Below are 18,058 nucleotides of genomic sequence, written 5' to 3'. Positions count from 1 at the left end.
GATTTGGTTCAGCAGTATTTTGAGGCGGACAACATGTTGCTTTCTGGAATTAACATTCCGGAATCAGAAGAGGATCAACGAGCAAGACGGATACTGGAAACCACGACGATACGCACTTCTTCCGGTAAATTTCAAACAGGATTACTGTGGAAAAGTGACTGTCCTATCTTTCCCGATAACTACGCTATGGCAGTGCGACGCCACGGTTGCTTCGAGAGACGTCTGCTGAAAGATCCAGAGTTGAAGGTAAAGGTTGATCACCAGATAGCTGAGTATTTAAGAAACGGATACATCCATAAAGCCACCTTTGATGAATTGTGTAACGCCGATAAAACCAAAGTTTGGTACCTGCCCATAAACGTCGTTCGAAATCCTTGTAAGCCAGCAAAAATTCGTGTAGTCTGGGATGCGGCAGCCAGCTCGGGTGGAATTTCCTTGAATTCTCAGCTTCTCAAAGGACCAGATCTTTTGACACCTTTATTGTCAGTCCTGAGTAAATTCCGTCAAAAGCAGTTTGCTATTGCAGGTGACATAAGGCAAATGTTCCACCAGCTTATCATTCGTCCCGAGGATAGGCACGTGCAGCGATTTCTATACAGGACAGATCCAAAAGGGAAACTCGATACTTATATTATGGATGTCGCTACCTTCGGGGCGACATGTTCGCCATGTTCAGCTCAATTTTGCATCCGATTACGTTCTGAAACGGGTTGGGGTAACTGGTACAGATGATGTGAAAAACTTTACTATCGAGAAAACAACAATAGCAGAACGTGTCTTGGGCATGATGTGGGCCCCTTGTGACGACGTTTTTCTTTTCTCTGCCAACTTTCGTCCTGATTTACATCCTCTACTGTCTGGTGAAATCCGTCCCACAAAACGACAAGTTTTACAAGTGGTCATGAACCTGTTTGATCCCCTGGGTATCGTCGCTTGCTTTACGATCCATGGTAAAATCTTAATACAATCCGTTTGGCGTTCTGGAGTGCAGTGGGACGATCCAATCTGCGATGAGGAGTATGGTATGTGGCAGCGTTGGATCAGGCTGGCCCCGAATCTAGATAAGGTAAAAATCCCGCGGTGCTACTTTCAAGGCTACCGCCCAAGCAGTTACGAGTCATTACAACTCCATGTCTTTGTGGACGCAATCGAGTTGGCCTATTGTGCCGTCGCTTACTTCAGGATTCTTGATGACGATATTCCTCGATGCGCTTTAGTAGCTGCAAAAACTAAAGTCACCCCATTACGCCCCCAATCAATTCCTCGCAACGAATTATGCTCTGCGGTGCTTGGTTCCAGATTAATGAAGTCCATAGTCGAATATCACTCTCTGAAGATCTGCCGGAAATTCTTGTGGACGGATTCCCTGACAGTCATGGCCTGGTTGCGTGCTGATCCCCGGAAATACCGACAATTTGTTGGGTTTCGTGTAGCTGAGATATTGTCACTTACGGCAGTAGACGATTGGTATTGGGTTCCATCTAACCTCAATATTGCGGACCAAGGTACTAAATGGGGAGATGGTCCTAGTTTTGAACCTGACAGACTTTGGTACAACGGACCTGAGTTCCTGCTTCTGCCGTCCGAAGAATGGCCGAAAAGAAAGCAACCCTCCGAAGCTCCAGCAGATGAATTACGAACCGTATACGTTCATCGTCTAAAAACTGAATATTGTAGAACGTATATCAGTAAATTCTCGCAATGGGATCAGTTGATTAAAAAACTCGCTTACCTCTACCATTTTGTTCATCGTAGTCGCACAAAAAACCGTACTGATACAGATTTGAAATTCGTCGTTCTTAATCAAGCGGATTATGTTGCAGCTGAAGCGGCTCTATGGCGAGTAGTTCAGCAAGAAGAGTTTTCCAAAGAGATAGCAACGCTGAAGAAAAACTTGAAGTCTCCGTCACAAAAATGGAAGCATGTAGCTAAAAGAAGTCCGTTATCAAAACTATCCCCTTTTTTCGACGAATTAAATGTTCTTCGGTCAATGAGCAGAATCGATCCTGAAGCTTCGTATTATTCCTTTAATTTTTGAAACCCAGTAATTGTGCCAAAAGACCACCCTGCTACCAATCTTCTTATTTTGCGCTACCATCAGAAATATGGGCACGCCAACACAGAAACGGTGCTCAATGAACTTAAGCAGCAGTATTATATTCCTCGAATGCGGGCCACCGTCAAGAAAGCTATCAAGAGTTGTATGTGGTGTCGCGTTTACCGGGCCAAACCATGCACTCCTAAAATGGCCCCACTTCCTCAACCCAGAGTTAAACCCTACGTTCGGCCATTCACGTTCACCGGCTTAGATTACTTCGGGCCACTGTTGGTTAAGCGTGGTCGTTGTAACGAGAAAAGGTGGGTAGCGTTATTTACCTGCCTTAGCATTAGGGCTCTACATTTGGAGGTGGTACATACGATGTCAGCTGCAAAATGGCAATACGACGCTTTATAGCCAAACATGGTCCTCCTCAGGAACTGTACTGCGATAACGGGACCAATTTCCGAGGCGCATCCCGAGAGTTAGCAGAGGAAGCGTAAGAAATCAACAAACAAATGGCGAAATGTTTCACGAACAACCATACGGCATGGAATTTTAATCCGCCCTCTGCTCCACATATGGGTGGCGTCTGGGAGCGCAAGGTGAGATCCGTGAAAGAAGCCTTTAAAACTTTATCACACAATCAGAAGCTCGATGACGAAGCGCTCAAGACACTACTTTCCGAAGCCGAAATGATTGTGAACTCTCATCCACTCACTTTCGTCCCTCTGGAGAACCCGGAAGACGAAGTCTTGACTCCAAACAACTTTCTATGGTTAACCTCTGGAGAAGATAGCAGACCACCTAGAGTGCCAACGGACGATGCAATTTCTTTACGATCTAACTGGAAACTGGTTCAGCATCTGGTCAACCAGTTCTGGAAGCGATGGATTCAGGCCTACCTACCAACGATTGCCTGCAGGACGAAATGGTTCGAGCAAACCCGCCCAATGGAGGTTGGGGATCTTGTTGTCATCGTCGACGAATCGGTGCGGAACGGATGACTGCGTAGGAGAGTAGTTAAATTGTATCCTGGAAGAGATGGTCAAGTTCATAAAGTAGACGTGAAGACTTGTGATGGCAGTATCCTTCAGAGGTCAACGATTAAAGTAGCTCTTTTAGACGTGCAGGAGACTTGTAAGATCGAATAACTACGACGTTACGGGTTGGGGTGTCAGCACGTCTGGCAACCGGGAAAAATAGAAATCGACGCCGACGCCGACGCCACTCAGAAAGCGCGTTAATCTTTGTAAACGACTAGGAAGAAAAACATTTCCTATAGTGGTGGTCACAAAAGCGATTAGTTTTCGAAGATTATATCAGAGTAGTTTTGGCGAATTTCCCGATTATTATAAAGTTTGTATCTCTTAATATTATATCCCTTCATTTCTCTAAACCAATTCTATTGATTGTAGAACTCTGTTCCTTCTGAACCTAAAAGCTAACCATAAAAAGCTACACACAAGTAGAACCTAGATTCCGGCACGTGGCATTATTATATGCTGCATTGAAGAAAAACTTATTGTAAGCAATTCAATAGAATCTGTACCCGATCAGAAGAGAAAAACAAAATCATATAAAGATGAGATATTTTGATACTAATATTTTTCAATCTAAACGAGTTATAATTCAGTACTCGTAGGATGTTAAAATATCTCAAATTATATCAAAAAATCTATACGATCATAGCTAAATTATACCCGTTTTTGATATGCTCCTATCAAGACTATATCTCGTTCAGATAGCATAGTTTGATATTGGGAAGAACAAAACCTATCAAAATTATAACTTATCAAGATATGACTGCTTTGAGAAAAATTTCTAGTGGAATGTCAGTAACCCACATTATTTGCTAACACCATGCTCCATTTTTGGATTCCCAAATATTGGATTCAATTTGGATGAATCTGTTGAGCGAAACTCATTAAAGTATGGTTTGGGCCGCTGACGTTGATGTCCGTGTTTCAGGGAAAGTTATATGCATATCAAAATAAGATACGATTATAATATTTCATGACAATTTGAAAAAAAAAATCTTTATCGATGAAAGTGAGTTCAATCCTATTCAAGAATGTCAATCAAAATAAAATATTACCCAGATTCAAGAAAGTCGAAAATTATGAAAACAAAAATCTAACTGGAAAAGATTGAAATATCTCGTTGAAACATGTTTGAGTTATTATTTTGCTTTGCTCTCCTGATCGGGCATTCTTGAATAGGATTGAACTCATTCCCGATCAGGAGAGAAAATCTAAATTATATCAAGAAGAGATATTTTGAAACTAATTTTTTCCTATCTAAATGAGCTATTATTCAGTACTCGTAGGATGTTGAAATATCTCAAATTATATCAAAAAATCTTTGCGATCATAGCTAAATTATATCAATTTAAGATATGCTCCTTTCAAGATTATACCTCATTCAGATAGCATAGTTTGATATTGGACAGAACAAAACCTATCAAAATTATAACTTAACAAGATATGAGTGCTACGAGAAAATTTTATAGTGGGATGTCAATAAACCACATTATATGCCACATTATATAAAAAGTTGTACGTATATCAAAATAAGATATAATCATTTTATTTTAAGACAATCAGAAAAAAATCTTGATAATTGAAAATGAGCTCAACCCCAATCAAGTCTGTCAATCAGAATAAGATATAATTCGGATTGGAGAAACTTAAAATCGAAAATTTGGAGTACTTAATTATAACTGAATCAGATGTAAATATCTTGGTGAGATATGTTTGAGTTATTATTTTGATATGCTCCCCTGATCGGGTAATGAACAAATATTCTTAACACCCTTTAATAAATCTTACAGTCGAGTCACTCGTTAAAAGCACTACGGAAAGTTTTTAATTTTCAACAACTATACTATACTATACAAAACTAGATTCAAGAATAATTCTTCTGTTCATCTGTAAGAAGATCTGGATTTCTTTTCCCTCATCACTTTTTATATCATTGAATACGACTCACTTGTTCAATGGTGATGTAGGTTCATGATTTGTCAACAATTCATTTACTTTGGTAGGGTAATTCTTTAAACATGGCGACGTGTTTATGCCCAAAGTTCCATTTCTCAAGGTCACTTATTGGGCTTGTGATATAGCTCAGTTGGCAAGTCAGTTGCTTTCTGAGCCGATGTCCGTGAGTTCGAGCCCAAGAGTAAACATCGATCACAGTTGTACCGGATAAGTTTTTCAATGACTTGTCCGCCAACTTCATCGTTGATATAAGTCGCGAATGACATGAAGATGTTAAAACGACTATAATCGAAACAAAAAACAAAAAAAGGTCACTTACAGGATAGAAAAGGTTTCGAATATAAAAAAGTTTCATCCGCATGTGTTTGTTTTTTTTTTATAAAATTGCAAACAAGCTTACTCTGTAAATTAAGATATTTTAAATCGTTATAGAACACAACGGTGCATGAAACGCTTTCGACTTATTGCATCAAAACAAAGGCCGATTCAAGCTAAGCCGAAAATCAGCTTTTTCCAAACCTGTGTGGGTGGCTTCTACTGAAACAGATGAAACTCCTAACCCTATCATAATGCTGACATTTTGGGCTGTGTCACTTTTCATAGCTCAGTACCAGATTACTCCGGAAAACAGATTGAATCTTATTAGCGTATCTAAATCGGTTTTTATGATATGTCTGTTTGGAAGATTTGGCTAATTTTGTATTAGAATTAAACACTTTAAATTTTCCAAGAAAAAAGGCTAGGATACCTTTTCAATTATTCAAAATGTTTGAACATTTCTAAAAAAATTTAAGGCTCTTAATAAAAAGTTATAAATAAACATACAGATGATTCTTTTAATAAGTTTTTTTTCTTTTAGTCCTTATCAGTCAAACTTTTTTTTAAAAACATGTGAAAATAGCAGTTTTTAAATTAAAAAATAATGCCAATTCATCATAAAAATGAATTGTTCCCTATCAGTATACTTTATCGACGACAGTCATTGTTTGAACAAAGAGATTATTCGCACCATAAGATTTTGAACGTGACCCTTCCCATTCTTTTCCCGTTGCTTTTCTCAAACACTTCAAACCCCACCGAACTCCATCAATGGATTATTTGCCAGAAAGTTCATTCACAAAAACCACAATCTTTAACTCTCAGTCGATCAAAATCAAATTTGACTCAAAAGACTAATAGTCGTTGTCAAGTTTTGCCATTGTCAACAAAACACTTTCCTCGGTTAAGCTGCTTGGAAACTCAAACTCAGTCAGCCAGTCCTTCTCATTGTTGGAGCAGCAGCAGCTTTGAAATTTCCAAAAACAGTTCCCATTTCAAACGGGGAACGACATTGTATTCGACCTATGTACACATGTACGCGGTGGAAAGCCACAGACAGAAATGGAGGGAAAAGGCGGGGGCGGGCGTGGTTGGTTCCCATTTGTTTCCAGTCCCAGAACCTGCCAGCCTGAAGTAATCCGGCTTATCTGCAAAGCTGGGCAGATGAAAACTTGTGAATGGTGTGACGAGTTTAGTTATAATTTCACCGCCCTTTCACGAGTCTTCCTCCACGGCGAAAAACCCTCGGCCGACATTTTTCCCTTTTCGTCTTTTCCGTTTCGGTTTTTCTGGTTTTGGGTTTAGTTTGCAGTGGTGACTTTTGTGGATTACCCTACAACTAGCACACACTAGTTCCTGCCTGTTTTCGTACGAGAAATTACTGTTGTATGCCCTAGGGGGAAAAACCACATTTAGACGCGTATTAGTTTTGTGGTTCTTTCTCCCCGGCCAATTACGCTGCCAATGATGGGTTCTGGAGGCGAGAAACTTTCGCGAATCATGGAGACCAATATATTTGCTTAAACATGGATTCATCTTTATCAGCTCGAACGACTGTGACATATTGTAACGTTGTGTTTAACATATTGTAAGCAAATTTTTGGAATACACCACGAAGAAGAAAAATGCCACGTCCAAAAAACACCTTAACGTTAAATTAACAGCCATCATATAATCGAAAGCAGAGAAAACACCATGAAGTGGGGAAACGGTGTTCCCCATGTTTTATTTGTTGCTTCGTTCGGATTTGTTCCGATTTTTCCACAGAACTTGTGCTGTAAGCCAATCCAATCCTCAATCCGGATTGGAAGGAGGATTGCTGCAGCAGCAGCAGAGGAAAGCGAAAAAAACACCGACCAAAGTGGATTATTTCAACCGGGTGGATGATGAAATGGAGCTCTACTGGACTTAGTGGCTGGTTGTTGGCAGTCGCGCGACGATGAGCTGGAAATTTACGGATACAGATAGACAGTCAGCGTTCCTGTTACACTACACAGTCGTTTTGATCTGTTGTTTTTAGAGAATGTTATCGAGCAATTTGAGCAGTTGTTATGATTTTTGTTCAAGGGATTTTTTCCCGGTAGTCGTTGACGTCGTCACGTTGGTAGCATCGGTGATGATACAAAAAAAATACATTTTTCAGATTTTTTTTGGTATAGGGTGTCCCATTATAATGGGATATGGATACATACATAAGCATGATTCAAAATTAACAGTTTAAAGAAAATTTAGGAGCAAATCAAAATTTTATTTCACTTTTATGTTCTCTATACTCTTCTTTTACAGTGATTCAATACAAAACTAGATTCTAGTCAATCTCAGGCCGGTGATCGAATTTTTGATCAAATACTGCTTATTAGCCTCAGCACAGACTGATTTGGGATAATTTTGACTACTTCTCTCCAGTGTAATGCGTAGTTTTCGATAGAATCTACAGGCTTCACATGTTTTCATACGATTTGGTAAGGACATAGAAAATGTCAATCGGTCACGCTAGAGGGCAATTTATCGGATTGATCTTTTTTGGTACGATTTGGCTTTGTTGGATTGGTACTGTGACCGTGCACTTTGGTACGGCCACAAAGCTAAAGTCACCTCGGGGGAAGCTTAGCAAATCATTTTAATTAAATAATTAGCAGAATAGGGTTGTATAAATAAAATTTCACAAAATATTATTGAAAACTTTAAAAATTGAAGTAAATAAGTGAAATTCTTAGAAAAAGCTAGTACGAGTATGAGGAGAAATGGCACATTGATCACATCTATCAAAAAAAAAACACAACACTCTAGGAATTGTAATCAGCCGTCTAACAACACTACACTTTACAACACTCCCCTGAAGACGCCTGAACACGTCTAATACGAAATTTAGACGAGTTCTGGAAAAACCATGTCCCAGAGGAAAAACAAGGGATATTTCCTCTTCCACTTGGATCTGAACCCTGGAAGGAGGAACACCTACAAAATCTATCTGGTGTCAAGTTTTTATTATCTCCCAAAATCACGCGTCTCCGAAGTATCCTTGAGAGTTCGCGGGTGGTTCTTTAAGTGGTTCAAGTGTCGAACGGATTCAGGCTGAGGCTACGAAAAGTCAGTCATATCGGGCAGTGCCAAAAGGAATCCAAGATCGGGACTGAAGCCGCGATATCGCCAACATATATCGGGCACAGTCACTGGCAAGACCACATGGTCGTGGTTTCTGGTTAAGGAGGAAGGCAATCGTTGAGCGGAAGGGTTTTCCCCAATATCCCTTGGCCAACTAGAACGGTTGTTACGGGCGGGAACTGCTCCCACGGCACAACTAAGGTAGAGCGGTTTCCAGGACTGGTACGGAAGACGATCCAAAGCACGATTCCCCGGGTGGCCACGAGCGCTGTGGCTTGGCTAGAAGACGGATCCTAGAAGCGGAGCGAACATCGTTGGGCCCATACACGTTACACCACACACCGTAGGTTTCGTAAGTACCTCTGTATAAATTTGAGAGTAGGGAACTAAGGACAGTTAGGGAACTAGGGAAAGTGCCAAATTAACAGTTTCGACATTTAAATAAAATGATTTGCATTTGGCCAAAAACATTACAGTTCTCGTATTGTTCTTGCAAGCCGACCCTGAGTGATCTTAAAGGAGTCCTTGTGACTGAGCGGGCGTAACACAAGGGATTGTTACAGTACCAAGCCATCGTGTCCTTCGAGTACATAACTGATGCCAAATCCGTCCGAAACAGAACCAGGCGATCATGTTTGCAGATCACGGCCAGCAGGCGACGATTCAGTCTCTCTCGAACGTAAACAGCTGTATTCATTTTGTCAGTGATCACGAACGGCTCGAAACACATTTCACACTCGCATATGCCTTGCAAACGCATAGCCTTTTAACCGATTATTTCGGTAAAAATGTATGTCTCTGTCTCGTCATCACTTTGACCATCCTTAAGGGGGGGGGGTAGGGTCTAACGGGTATAAAGAAACACCATTTTCACGATTTTTTTCTAGAGCTATCGTTCAAACAAATGTATTCAAATTTTTTTCATTATACAAAGCATTGTTAAAAGAACATTTAGTAATTTTTTCGTAGAAAAATATTGAAAAATGAGCCGGTGACGGAGCATTTTCGAGGATGCCTTTTAGAAAACAGGATTTGCGGTGGACACTGTATCTCAGCACAGAATCATCTGAAGTCAAAAAATCAGAGCAAAATATTTTTAATAGATGTTTTTCTGGACCCCAACGTTTTTATTTAACTTAAAAATATTTTTATGAAATTTTTGTGGCTGTTTGAAGTAAAAACTACGATTTTTCACTTAAAAATCCGCCATTTTTCACCTCTAAAATCTCCCCAAAGTAAAAAAAATCAAAAAAGAAAAACGTTGGGGTCTGGTATTTTATATGTAGAAAATATGTTCCAAATTTGAAAAGAATCGGATAAGTAGTTTTCAAATGACGATGTCCACGGACTTTAAAAATGTGCTTTCGAGAAAAACGCGTTTGAAGTTTTTGCTCTTGCTTTCTTGCAGTATTAGATAAGAGGAGATAAAGGCCTATAACTTCTACAGTTTTGCTTCAATTGACTTGAAAATTTGACACAACATTCTTGAAATGTTTTACAATAAGAAAATAAAAAAATAAAAAATCGATTTTTTGAAAGTGTTAGACCCTACCCCCCCCCTTAACAGTGCAATACTGGTAACCCGAATTTTTTTGTAATCATATATTCAATAGATTTTGTTGGCGCTAATAACGCACATCGATTTAACACACTGCAGTTGATCATATAATTTATGAGCCTTAATTTGACGGATGTAGATTGATTTTGACTCCACTTCGGCTTCTTTTGTTTCTTATATGTATCTTGACCCAATCTCATGTTGGCAGGAAGGACGGTGCTGAGAGGAGATCCTACTTTTTTACCACATTTCAATCTTAGATAGGCAGGCTTCTTACTGGCGTAAGCACGATTGACTTCCCGGTCCAAAGTTTTGTCCACCGAACCCGTATTTTACCGCTATTTTGCTTACTTATCTGACTTAGCTAAATATTGTGGAGGGACCACATTTGTGCACGATAGTTTTGCACACGGGGAAGTGCTGCTCATTTCAACGAAAATTATAAAATCAAGAGCTCACAATACACAGAGTTTTAAGTTAATCTGTTCACGAAACTCAACAGAAATCAGCTGCGTAATAGTCATCCGAAATGAGCAGGGATGTTTCAATACCGTGATTTAACATGATGGAACACCCTATGAGATCTTTTTGATTGAGATTTCGTTCAAGCTAAGTTGTTCTTTAGTTTTAGTATCGGAGAAGCATTCACTAGAGGGTGACATTCACTTGCCTAACACACTTGACATGTAGATGTAAATTAGGAAACACTTAGGAAAAGATTCAATGAAACGTACCATCTCCCAAATTCAAGTAGAACCCGGCTGGACTCCAGAATAAAAAAAAAGCCATAGAAAGACCTTTCAACCTTTTTAAAGTGATTCAGGGAGTAATGTTTCATGAAACACCTTTAGCAAAACCTTACTGTTACAGTAATTATTGATCCGATAACCCTTCTGAAGCACAGATTTCAATCCTTCAACATCATTAGACACTGCACCACAGTGGATGTTGCTCGTTTACTTTAAAACAAAAGCAGCAGTGGTATTTGGATGCGGACCTGGATGATTTACTTTCGAACTATGAACATATGAAAATCGATGGCAAGAGAGATAAGGGTATAACGAGCACCCGGGGCATTGTAAGCATTCCTCTTTTCTATGGAAAAACTTATTTTCTCACACAAATTTTCACGAGGAACAGTTTTGTAGCTAATATAGTATTAATTTTTTCATCTCCTTAATTATCATCTTTACAGAAATATTTAAAAATAATCCAACTCATGTGACGAAAATGTTATAATTTTTGAGCACCGGAAAATAAGCTCTCATGATTGTTAAATAATCTTGATCTATAATGTACGTACTGCAACGCTATAACGCTTTTTTACTTAAATTTGTTGACTCGGGGCAAACAAAGCACTATTGATCGGGGCACGATGAGCATTTTCTGCAGTAGAATCAAACAGCGAATTCAACTCAATGAAGTCAACTTAATTATAAAGCTATAGCTTGACTAGTTCACAACTGACGATTTGGCCTACTGATAAGAGATAATCAGGAGCTTCGTGATTGGAGGCATCTTTTTTTTAATTTCATTCATGATCGAATATTTTGACTGTTGCATTAAATTTTATACGGCTAGTTGCATCATCCGCCAAACAAAGCACCAACAACATAATGAATGAGTGTATGTGAATTGTTTGTATTCTGCAAAAAGGCATATTTTATTTTGTTATTGCTTTATTTGATGGATCTACGGCACACGGTTTAGTGCAAAATGCATTGATTATGAATGGTAAATGAAAAAAAGCTCGCCTCGAAACAGGAATCGAGCTCGAATCTATTGATTATCTCTCCGACACCTTACTAATACACCTCATCGTCAGTAAAACTAGTCTAGCTGTAGCTCTATAATTCAGTTGACTTCATGAGGTTGAATACGTTGCTAGATTCTACGGCTGAACTCGATAATGGCTTCATACACTGGAAGCTGCGTTTAGTCGAAGGGTACATCACAGTGCTCTCAGGTTTGATCGCTAAACAAGCTGTCAGCAATATCAGTCAAATAAATGTTACATTCCTTTCAGCTCCGTTAGATGTCTTGCTGCTCTCTTATGAACCCTTTTTGCCAAGAGACTAAAAACATGTGGTGGTCTTAATTGCCGATGCGTTACTGGGGGCTCTTCCAAGCTTGGTCATAGCTGATGTTCTGTTTCAGAACGGTTCCAGATTAAATCCGCTAGAAGTCATACGCAAAGAATTGAGATCATGTTTAGATCCAGAAGCTTGTGCAGCAAAAGAAGTCCGTTAAAATTGACTTAGAGGAGTTAGTCAGGTGTTGCTTAAATTGAAAATAGTAGGATTTGAAAAATTGATAATTATAATGAATGGGATTATAATATAGGATACCGTTAGATTCAACACCTCCCCTCAATTCGTAAATGAGAACGTTGAACAGCTTCGCGTGCCTCGTCATTGGTAACGCCTTCGTGAACGCATCAGCTGGCTGATCCTCAGTGGAGATGTGTCGCTAAGATAGCTGACCGTTTCTCACGATCTCCCTGATGAAAGCATACTTCAAGTTCAAATGATTAATCCGCTGATAAGTCCGCGCCTTCGCCATGTAGTGGGTGCAAGGAATGTTGTCCATCCATCAATATGAAAGAAGTGCTGATTACTTCCAATTCATCGAGGAAGTTTGTTAGTCACCACAAACCTTTCTTCATCGCATGGCACTAGGCTCCATTCTCAGCTTCGGTCGATGACAGACTGACCGGGTATATACTGCCGTTTCGTTGACCACGGTATAAGATTCCCAAAGATCATGTATGCGGGATCCGATAGAGATTCCGGTCATCGGAATCATCGACATATTCTGCATATACGGTGAATATTTCCAGTGTCGCGTTTCTGCGGTATACCAACGCCATAACGGTCATACGTCGATGGTATTTCAGAACACGATTCAGGCTTCGCCAAGCCTATTTGTCGGGCTGGTCTGCTATTTGCTGAGTGCCCTAACCGCAGCGCTGATACTCGGCCTCGAAATAACTTCAAACAACCGATCAAATTGTTGAACGACTGCTCAGTGATAACCTCACTTTGCCCTTGTCCGAGTCTTGTTCTCTTTCATGGCTGCCATTCTCTTGTCCGTTGTTGTCTTCCGGAAAAAGCAGTTCTCCTGACACTTCAGCTTGCTGACGAGTCGAAGTTGCTCTTCCTCGTCATCAGCGGCTACGTTAGCCTCGTAGCGTTAAGTAGCTTCTCTTGTTTGCTGAGTGTGACTCTTGATCGTCATCGCTACTCTCGTAGTCTCCATCGTCTCGATCGTCTACAACCACACTGTTAACCAAAGTGCTCATACGTGTTTTCTGTTTTTGGCACATCGGCTAACCCCTTGAATGTTTTTTCAGGTGCATGAGCATCGTCTAGCTGCTCGAATGTGGATTGTTGATCTGGCAAATTGGCCAACCGCTAAAATGTGAGTTCAGGCTCAGGTGAGCTCTCAACATGCTTCTTGATAGATGATGGAGATGAATCAACTCACTCTCATATAGACTCCATCACGCTGACTTCATCGAAGATCACGTTACGGCGAATCTCGATGCATCCGCTGGATCCTTTCCAAAGTCTTTACCTGTTGTTTGCGTAACCCACGAAAATAAGTCGGACTTGGAATCAAGCTTCTGCGGCTTTTCCTTCGGAATCTGCGCGTACGCTGGGCACCCGAAAATACGAAAATTGCTGAGTCTCGGCCACCGACTGAACCTCATCTCAATAGGTGTCTTTTTGTCCACAAGACCTCTTGTTGGTGATCGGTTTGTGAGATACGCAGCATACAAAACAGCTTCGCCCCACACGGTTTTTACAATCCTTACAACTCCTTACAACTTCGTCACCTCCATATACCCACACACGTCGGAATGCACGAGCTCAAGAAATCTCCGACGATTGGCTTGAGGCTTCTAAATCGTCGTCAATGTTTCCTTATACCGTTCGATAACGCGCCATACGGTATTTCCGGACAATTTCAGATCTTTAGCTAGCCTAGATGCAGACAACCATGGATAATACAAAAAATGAGCCAAAGTTTGTTCCAATTCTAACTGAAGCAAGCTTTAATAAATAGCAAAACGCTTTCAAATTTCTGTTGAATCTCAATCTAAGGCTATGATCATTTAGTATCCGGGCATTTCATTTCGGTGATAGCTAGGTTACTAGAGCTTGGATATGCAAAACTTTAGCAGCGTTGTGTTGGTTGTGAAAAGGACTATCTTGCCTATTTTTTTTCAAATTTTTACGTTAACGTGTGTTTCGCACTTTGCGCCTCGGAAATTCATTATTTTTGACTTGAAAACTCATGAACTGTTTATTTTTATTTTTTTGGTTCAGATGGTTGATAAGTATAAGGAGCCACTCTAGGATGCTTACGAAATTCAAACCAAGCATAGGAGTGGAACCCTTGATCTCAACTATAGGAACAAATTTATGGTTTTTGGGGACAACTGATTGCAGACCTCTTAACTATGCAGTAAATCCGTTTCCGACAGGCAGAAAGTGTTGCCTGTCAAGTGGAAACCCGGGAATTAACTAAAAATTAGCAGTTCCATGGATCGCAATCTGTGCAACCGGCTTTTACGCAATGTGACTGATGTGTTCTGATCGACCAAGAAATTTATGATAAACCCGAATTTAAGAGGTCTTATTCTTCGAGATGCCTACTCATGAAAAGGTTCCAACCAGATTCCAATTGATTTTTACAGATGAATTTGTGTAAAATATCATGATTTTGAAAAGGTTTAGCTTCTCTGGTAAAAATAATAGATCAATACATGGCTGATAAAAGTGTGCAAAGATAAAAAATATATTTTATCATAAAGTAAGAGTATTTCTTGTCATCAACGATAAATTATTTTTTTAATATTTTTACATTAAATATCATAATAACACCTTCATTTCCTCCATAGAAAGTTTTTCGATCAAATCAATAGTTTTTAAAATACAGAGGTTTGAAACTGCCCGGATACTAAATGATCATAGCCTTAGATTCCAGTGGAAATTATTAAGCCAGTTTTATGCAATAGGTACGATAGCTGAGCACTTATAACAACTTAGACCAGGATCTGTAGCCAAACAAAACTGTCCGAGTCATGTCGTACCTATAAAGCATCTCAAAGTCCGGAAAAATTATGAACAAGCCTAAGCATATTGCATCCGTTAAGCGTGTATCCCCCTTCTAACCGTGGAATTCACACGGCACGGATATAAGGCGGAATGCGGAAGCAAACTTTACACCAATTTCACAGTCTTTAGCAATAGCAAAAGTTGATTCCATTTAGCCGCAATCTAATTTTCCGAGCCAGATTCACTATCTTCCTTAACTCTTTCCTCCCGTTTGGTGTCGTTGCCTGGCACAAATCGTTCGTTGTGGTGCTTGCACGCAAAACTTTTTTAATCGCATTATAGTTTGCCATTATCGTTGGAATATATTACCCCAGAGTGTGCTGCCTCCTTCCCTTATTCTCTGTATTCTCGAAGGTTCTACTGTGATCCGACTGAATGGCACTCACTAGGTTGCGCGGTGCAGGGATGGAGATATTGAATTAAAAGTGAGCTTTGGCGAAAAAAAATCCCACTTCTTGTGGAACGAACGAATTTGCGCCCTGGCTGAGAATGCAATTTTGCAGTGCCATTTTTTCTCTTCTCTTCAGAGCCGAAGTTTTTTGTTTCGATCTTCACAGAAGTCGTCTAAAACTAACGTTAAATAAGAAAAGAAACTCTCGGGGCTCAGAAGCATTCCGGGTAACGCGAAATGCGAACTCACTCAAGCAAGGGGTCGGTCGGGCGGAAGTGGATCCCATTTCATGCTACATTTAAATGCACTTTTTTCCCACTTCCAACATCCCAGCCAGACTTGTTTTGGAAGAGCAAAACTGGGAACGCGTTGTTCCAGGGTGCAGCCCGAAATGACCGGAATGGTTTGCTGCTGCACCTACAGTATCAGGTCGTTTCGTTTCGGATTTTCCAACTGGAAAGATACGGTTCGTAATTGAGAGTTTCAATGGTAATGATTACCGGAGCTTTAACGAAAGTAAATGACTCCCCGAAGGATCTTTTTGCTCCGGTCAGTTGAGTTTAGCGCGGTGGAATTAGAAGGATCTACTGACGGGATAATTTCCAGAGAATATTTACAGAATAATTACACATGGAGGTTAACATACTCTTGAAAGCTTAGTTTTTAAAACCATTAATATCGAACATTTTTATATTTTCGAGGTGATAAAACTTGAAACTAATCTGTTAAAAATTAGAGTTGAAACAAATAGGATGAAAAATCGCTTGCGGGGGACACGGGGACAATTCAGAGATTCTCTCAGACACGTCTGTCACTCGTAGTAAAAGATCAATGACTGACATAGTTTTGCCTAGTGTTGCCAAAAAAACTAACGTTGCCACAGAATTAAATTTTTTCTTATTTATCTTCAGCGTAGCAGATTACAACAATTATTTTATTTTATTTTTCATCTAATTTGATGTTCGAAATACAGTGAGCGAAATAAAAATAGTACCACTATGTGTTTTGCTTGTTAAAATATGAATGATTTAAAAATAAAAGTTCTAGAAGAGCATCTCATAAAACCCCCTTTTAAAACCTTTGAAAGCCTTTGGAATTCTAGAAAACTTCTTAAAATGCAGTATTATCTATTCTAATAATTCGTAGAAGCATTAATATTTACTTGAAAACAGTAAATTTTAAGAACTAAACTGGTTTTTGTTAAATAACACAACTGGTACAATTCTTTTTTTTTCTTCTTTATTTTAAGAGACTTTCAGTCTTTGGCTGGCGAATGGTACTATTCTTATTTCGCACCCCTTTGTCATATTTTTGGTCCTCAACGCCAATTACTACGTCCAAAAAAAGATACTTAAGCTTAATTTATCCGTTAAACAATTCAAAACAAATTGTACAAGAAAATTTTGGTGATTTTCAATCATTCATATTTTAACAAGCAATTCACATAGTGGTACTATTCTTATTTCGCTCACTGTATACCTTTTACTAAAAGCTTTTGATCTTCGTCTATAATTTTTTTTTCATATTTCCCTATCTATTTTCTTTCCTTTTCTAATAAAAAGTGATGAACTAGATTTAAGCACACAATTGTAAACAAACAAAACGAGTTCGGCTTCTTAAAGCCTAAGGTATGAGCCGTTTCAAATAAAGATGTTACAAAAACAAAATCTAATTTGATTCATTTTCTGCATATCCTTCATCTCATCTCTACATCCTAGCAAACATAAAACCGCATAAGAAATGATAGCTCAAATTGTTAACAATGTAAATGGGAATCACATTTCTAATCAAATAATTTAACGATCGTAAAAATGGTTACTTAAAGTCAGTAAGAATCGGATTTAATAAAAATTCCACCATGTTTGCAAATTTGTTCTCCCACGCGGGATTCAAAAGTGAAAATAACCTTGTTGTTCTCTGCGATAAGCAATGCAACCAGATTGCTAAAAATAAGAAAGTTCATTTGGAAAAAAAATTACAATGAGAGAATAGGAAAAATTGTCGCTGGCAACGGTTTGCAAGCATTGAGGGCAAAACTTGCTCTCTCTTGCATATTTTCAGGATGAACGAATAAGGTGTTGAATATCGTCCAGTTTGAATAATTCTTATCACTTAAGCCAGAATTTAAAAAAAATGTATGTATGTATATTGCCTTCACTTTGCTAGGTAAATGCTGTTTTTTTTTTCAAAGTTCATACGATGATTCTATGATGTACATATATGAATAAAGTGGCCAAATTGCCCGGTTTTATCCGGGTTTGCCCGGATGTTTGATACAAAATTTGGAAACAGTCCAGCCCGGCCCGGTTGCCCAGATTACATTGAAAAATGCCCAGATTTTGCCCGGTTTTTTTTACTTTATTTGGAAAATCTAACCAAAAATAGATAAATTTTGTTGTAATTCAGTCACCAAACAAAAAAGTTTGAGCAGATTTTGCAAAAATAATCATAAAATGTTTTTTTCGAAACTTTAAAAACGATTCAAAATCTGATTATGAATTTCGATGAGAATATATTTTTTTTCAA

The 18,058-nt window shown here is 39.1% G+C and overlaps 3 protein-coding genes across 4 annotated transcripts in view; 2 read left to right on the top strand and 1 right to left on the bottom strand.

Moving 5' to 3' along the window:
• The window catches only part of LOC129757038 (pikachurin), an 865,561-nt gene that overhangs the window by 768,978 nt on the left and 78,525 nt on the right, over positions 1-18,058 (bottom strand). The gene's annotated exons all lie outside the window — the stretch shown is intronic.
• LOC129752315 (uncharacterized) lies at positions 902-2,541 on the top strand. Its single transcript, XM_055748103.1, has 3 exons — positions 902-1,688; positions 2,046-2,358; positions 2,427-2,541. The coding sequence occupies exons 1-3, from the start codon at positions 902-904 to the stop codon at positions 2,539-2,541; spliced, it is 1,215 nt and encodes a 404-aa protein (XP_055604078.1).
• Positions 2,557-3,045, top strand: LOC129752314 (uncharacterized). Its single transcript, XM_055748102.1, has one exon. It carries the CDS (start codon positions 2,557-2,559, stop codon positions 3,043-3,045), a length of 489 nt encoding a protein of 162 aa, XP_055604077.1.

Source organism: Uranotaenia lowii, chromosome 3 (assembly GCF_029784155.1).
Source record: "Uranotaenia lowii strain MFRU-FL chromosome 3, ASM2978415v1, whole genome shotgun sequence".
Classification (NCBI taxonomy): Eukaryota; Metazoa; Arthropoda; class Insecta; order Diptera; family Culicidae; genus Uranotaenia; species Uranotaenia lowii.
The sequence above is the reverse complement of the archived record's forward strand: the minus strand, read 5'-3'. Positions and strand labels throughout refer to the sequence as shown.

Coding starts and splice junctions, on each gene's coding strand:
- LOC129752315 (XM_055748103.1), top strand. CDS start 902: ATGAACCTGTTTGATCCCCTGGGTATCGTCGCTTGCTTTACGATCCAT. Junction 1,689..2,045: donor ATATTGTAGAACGTATATCA/GTAAATTCTCGC, acceptor TTTGAAACCCAG/TAATTGTGCCAAAAGACCAC. Junction 2,359..2,426: donor GGTCGTTGTAACGAGAAAAG/GTGGGTAGCGTT, acceptor ATACGATGTCAG/CTGCAAAATGGCAATACGAC.
- LOC129752314 (XM_055748102.1), top strand. CDS start 2,557: ATGGCGAAATGTTTCACGAACAACCATACGGCATGGAATTTTAATCCG.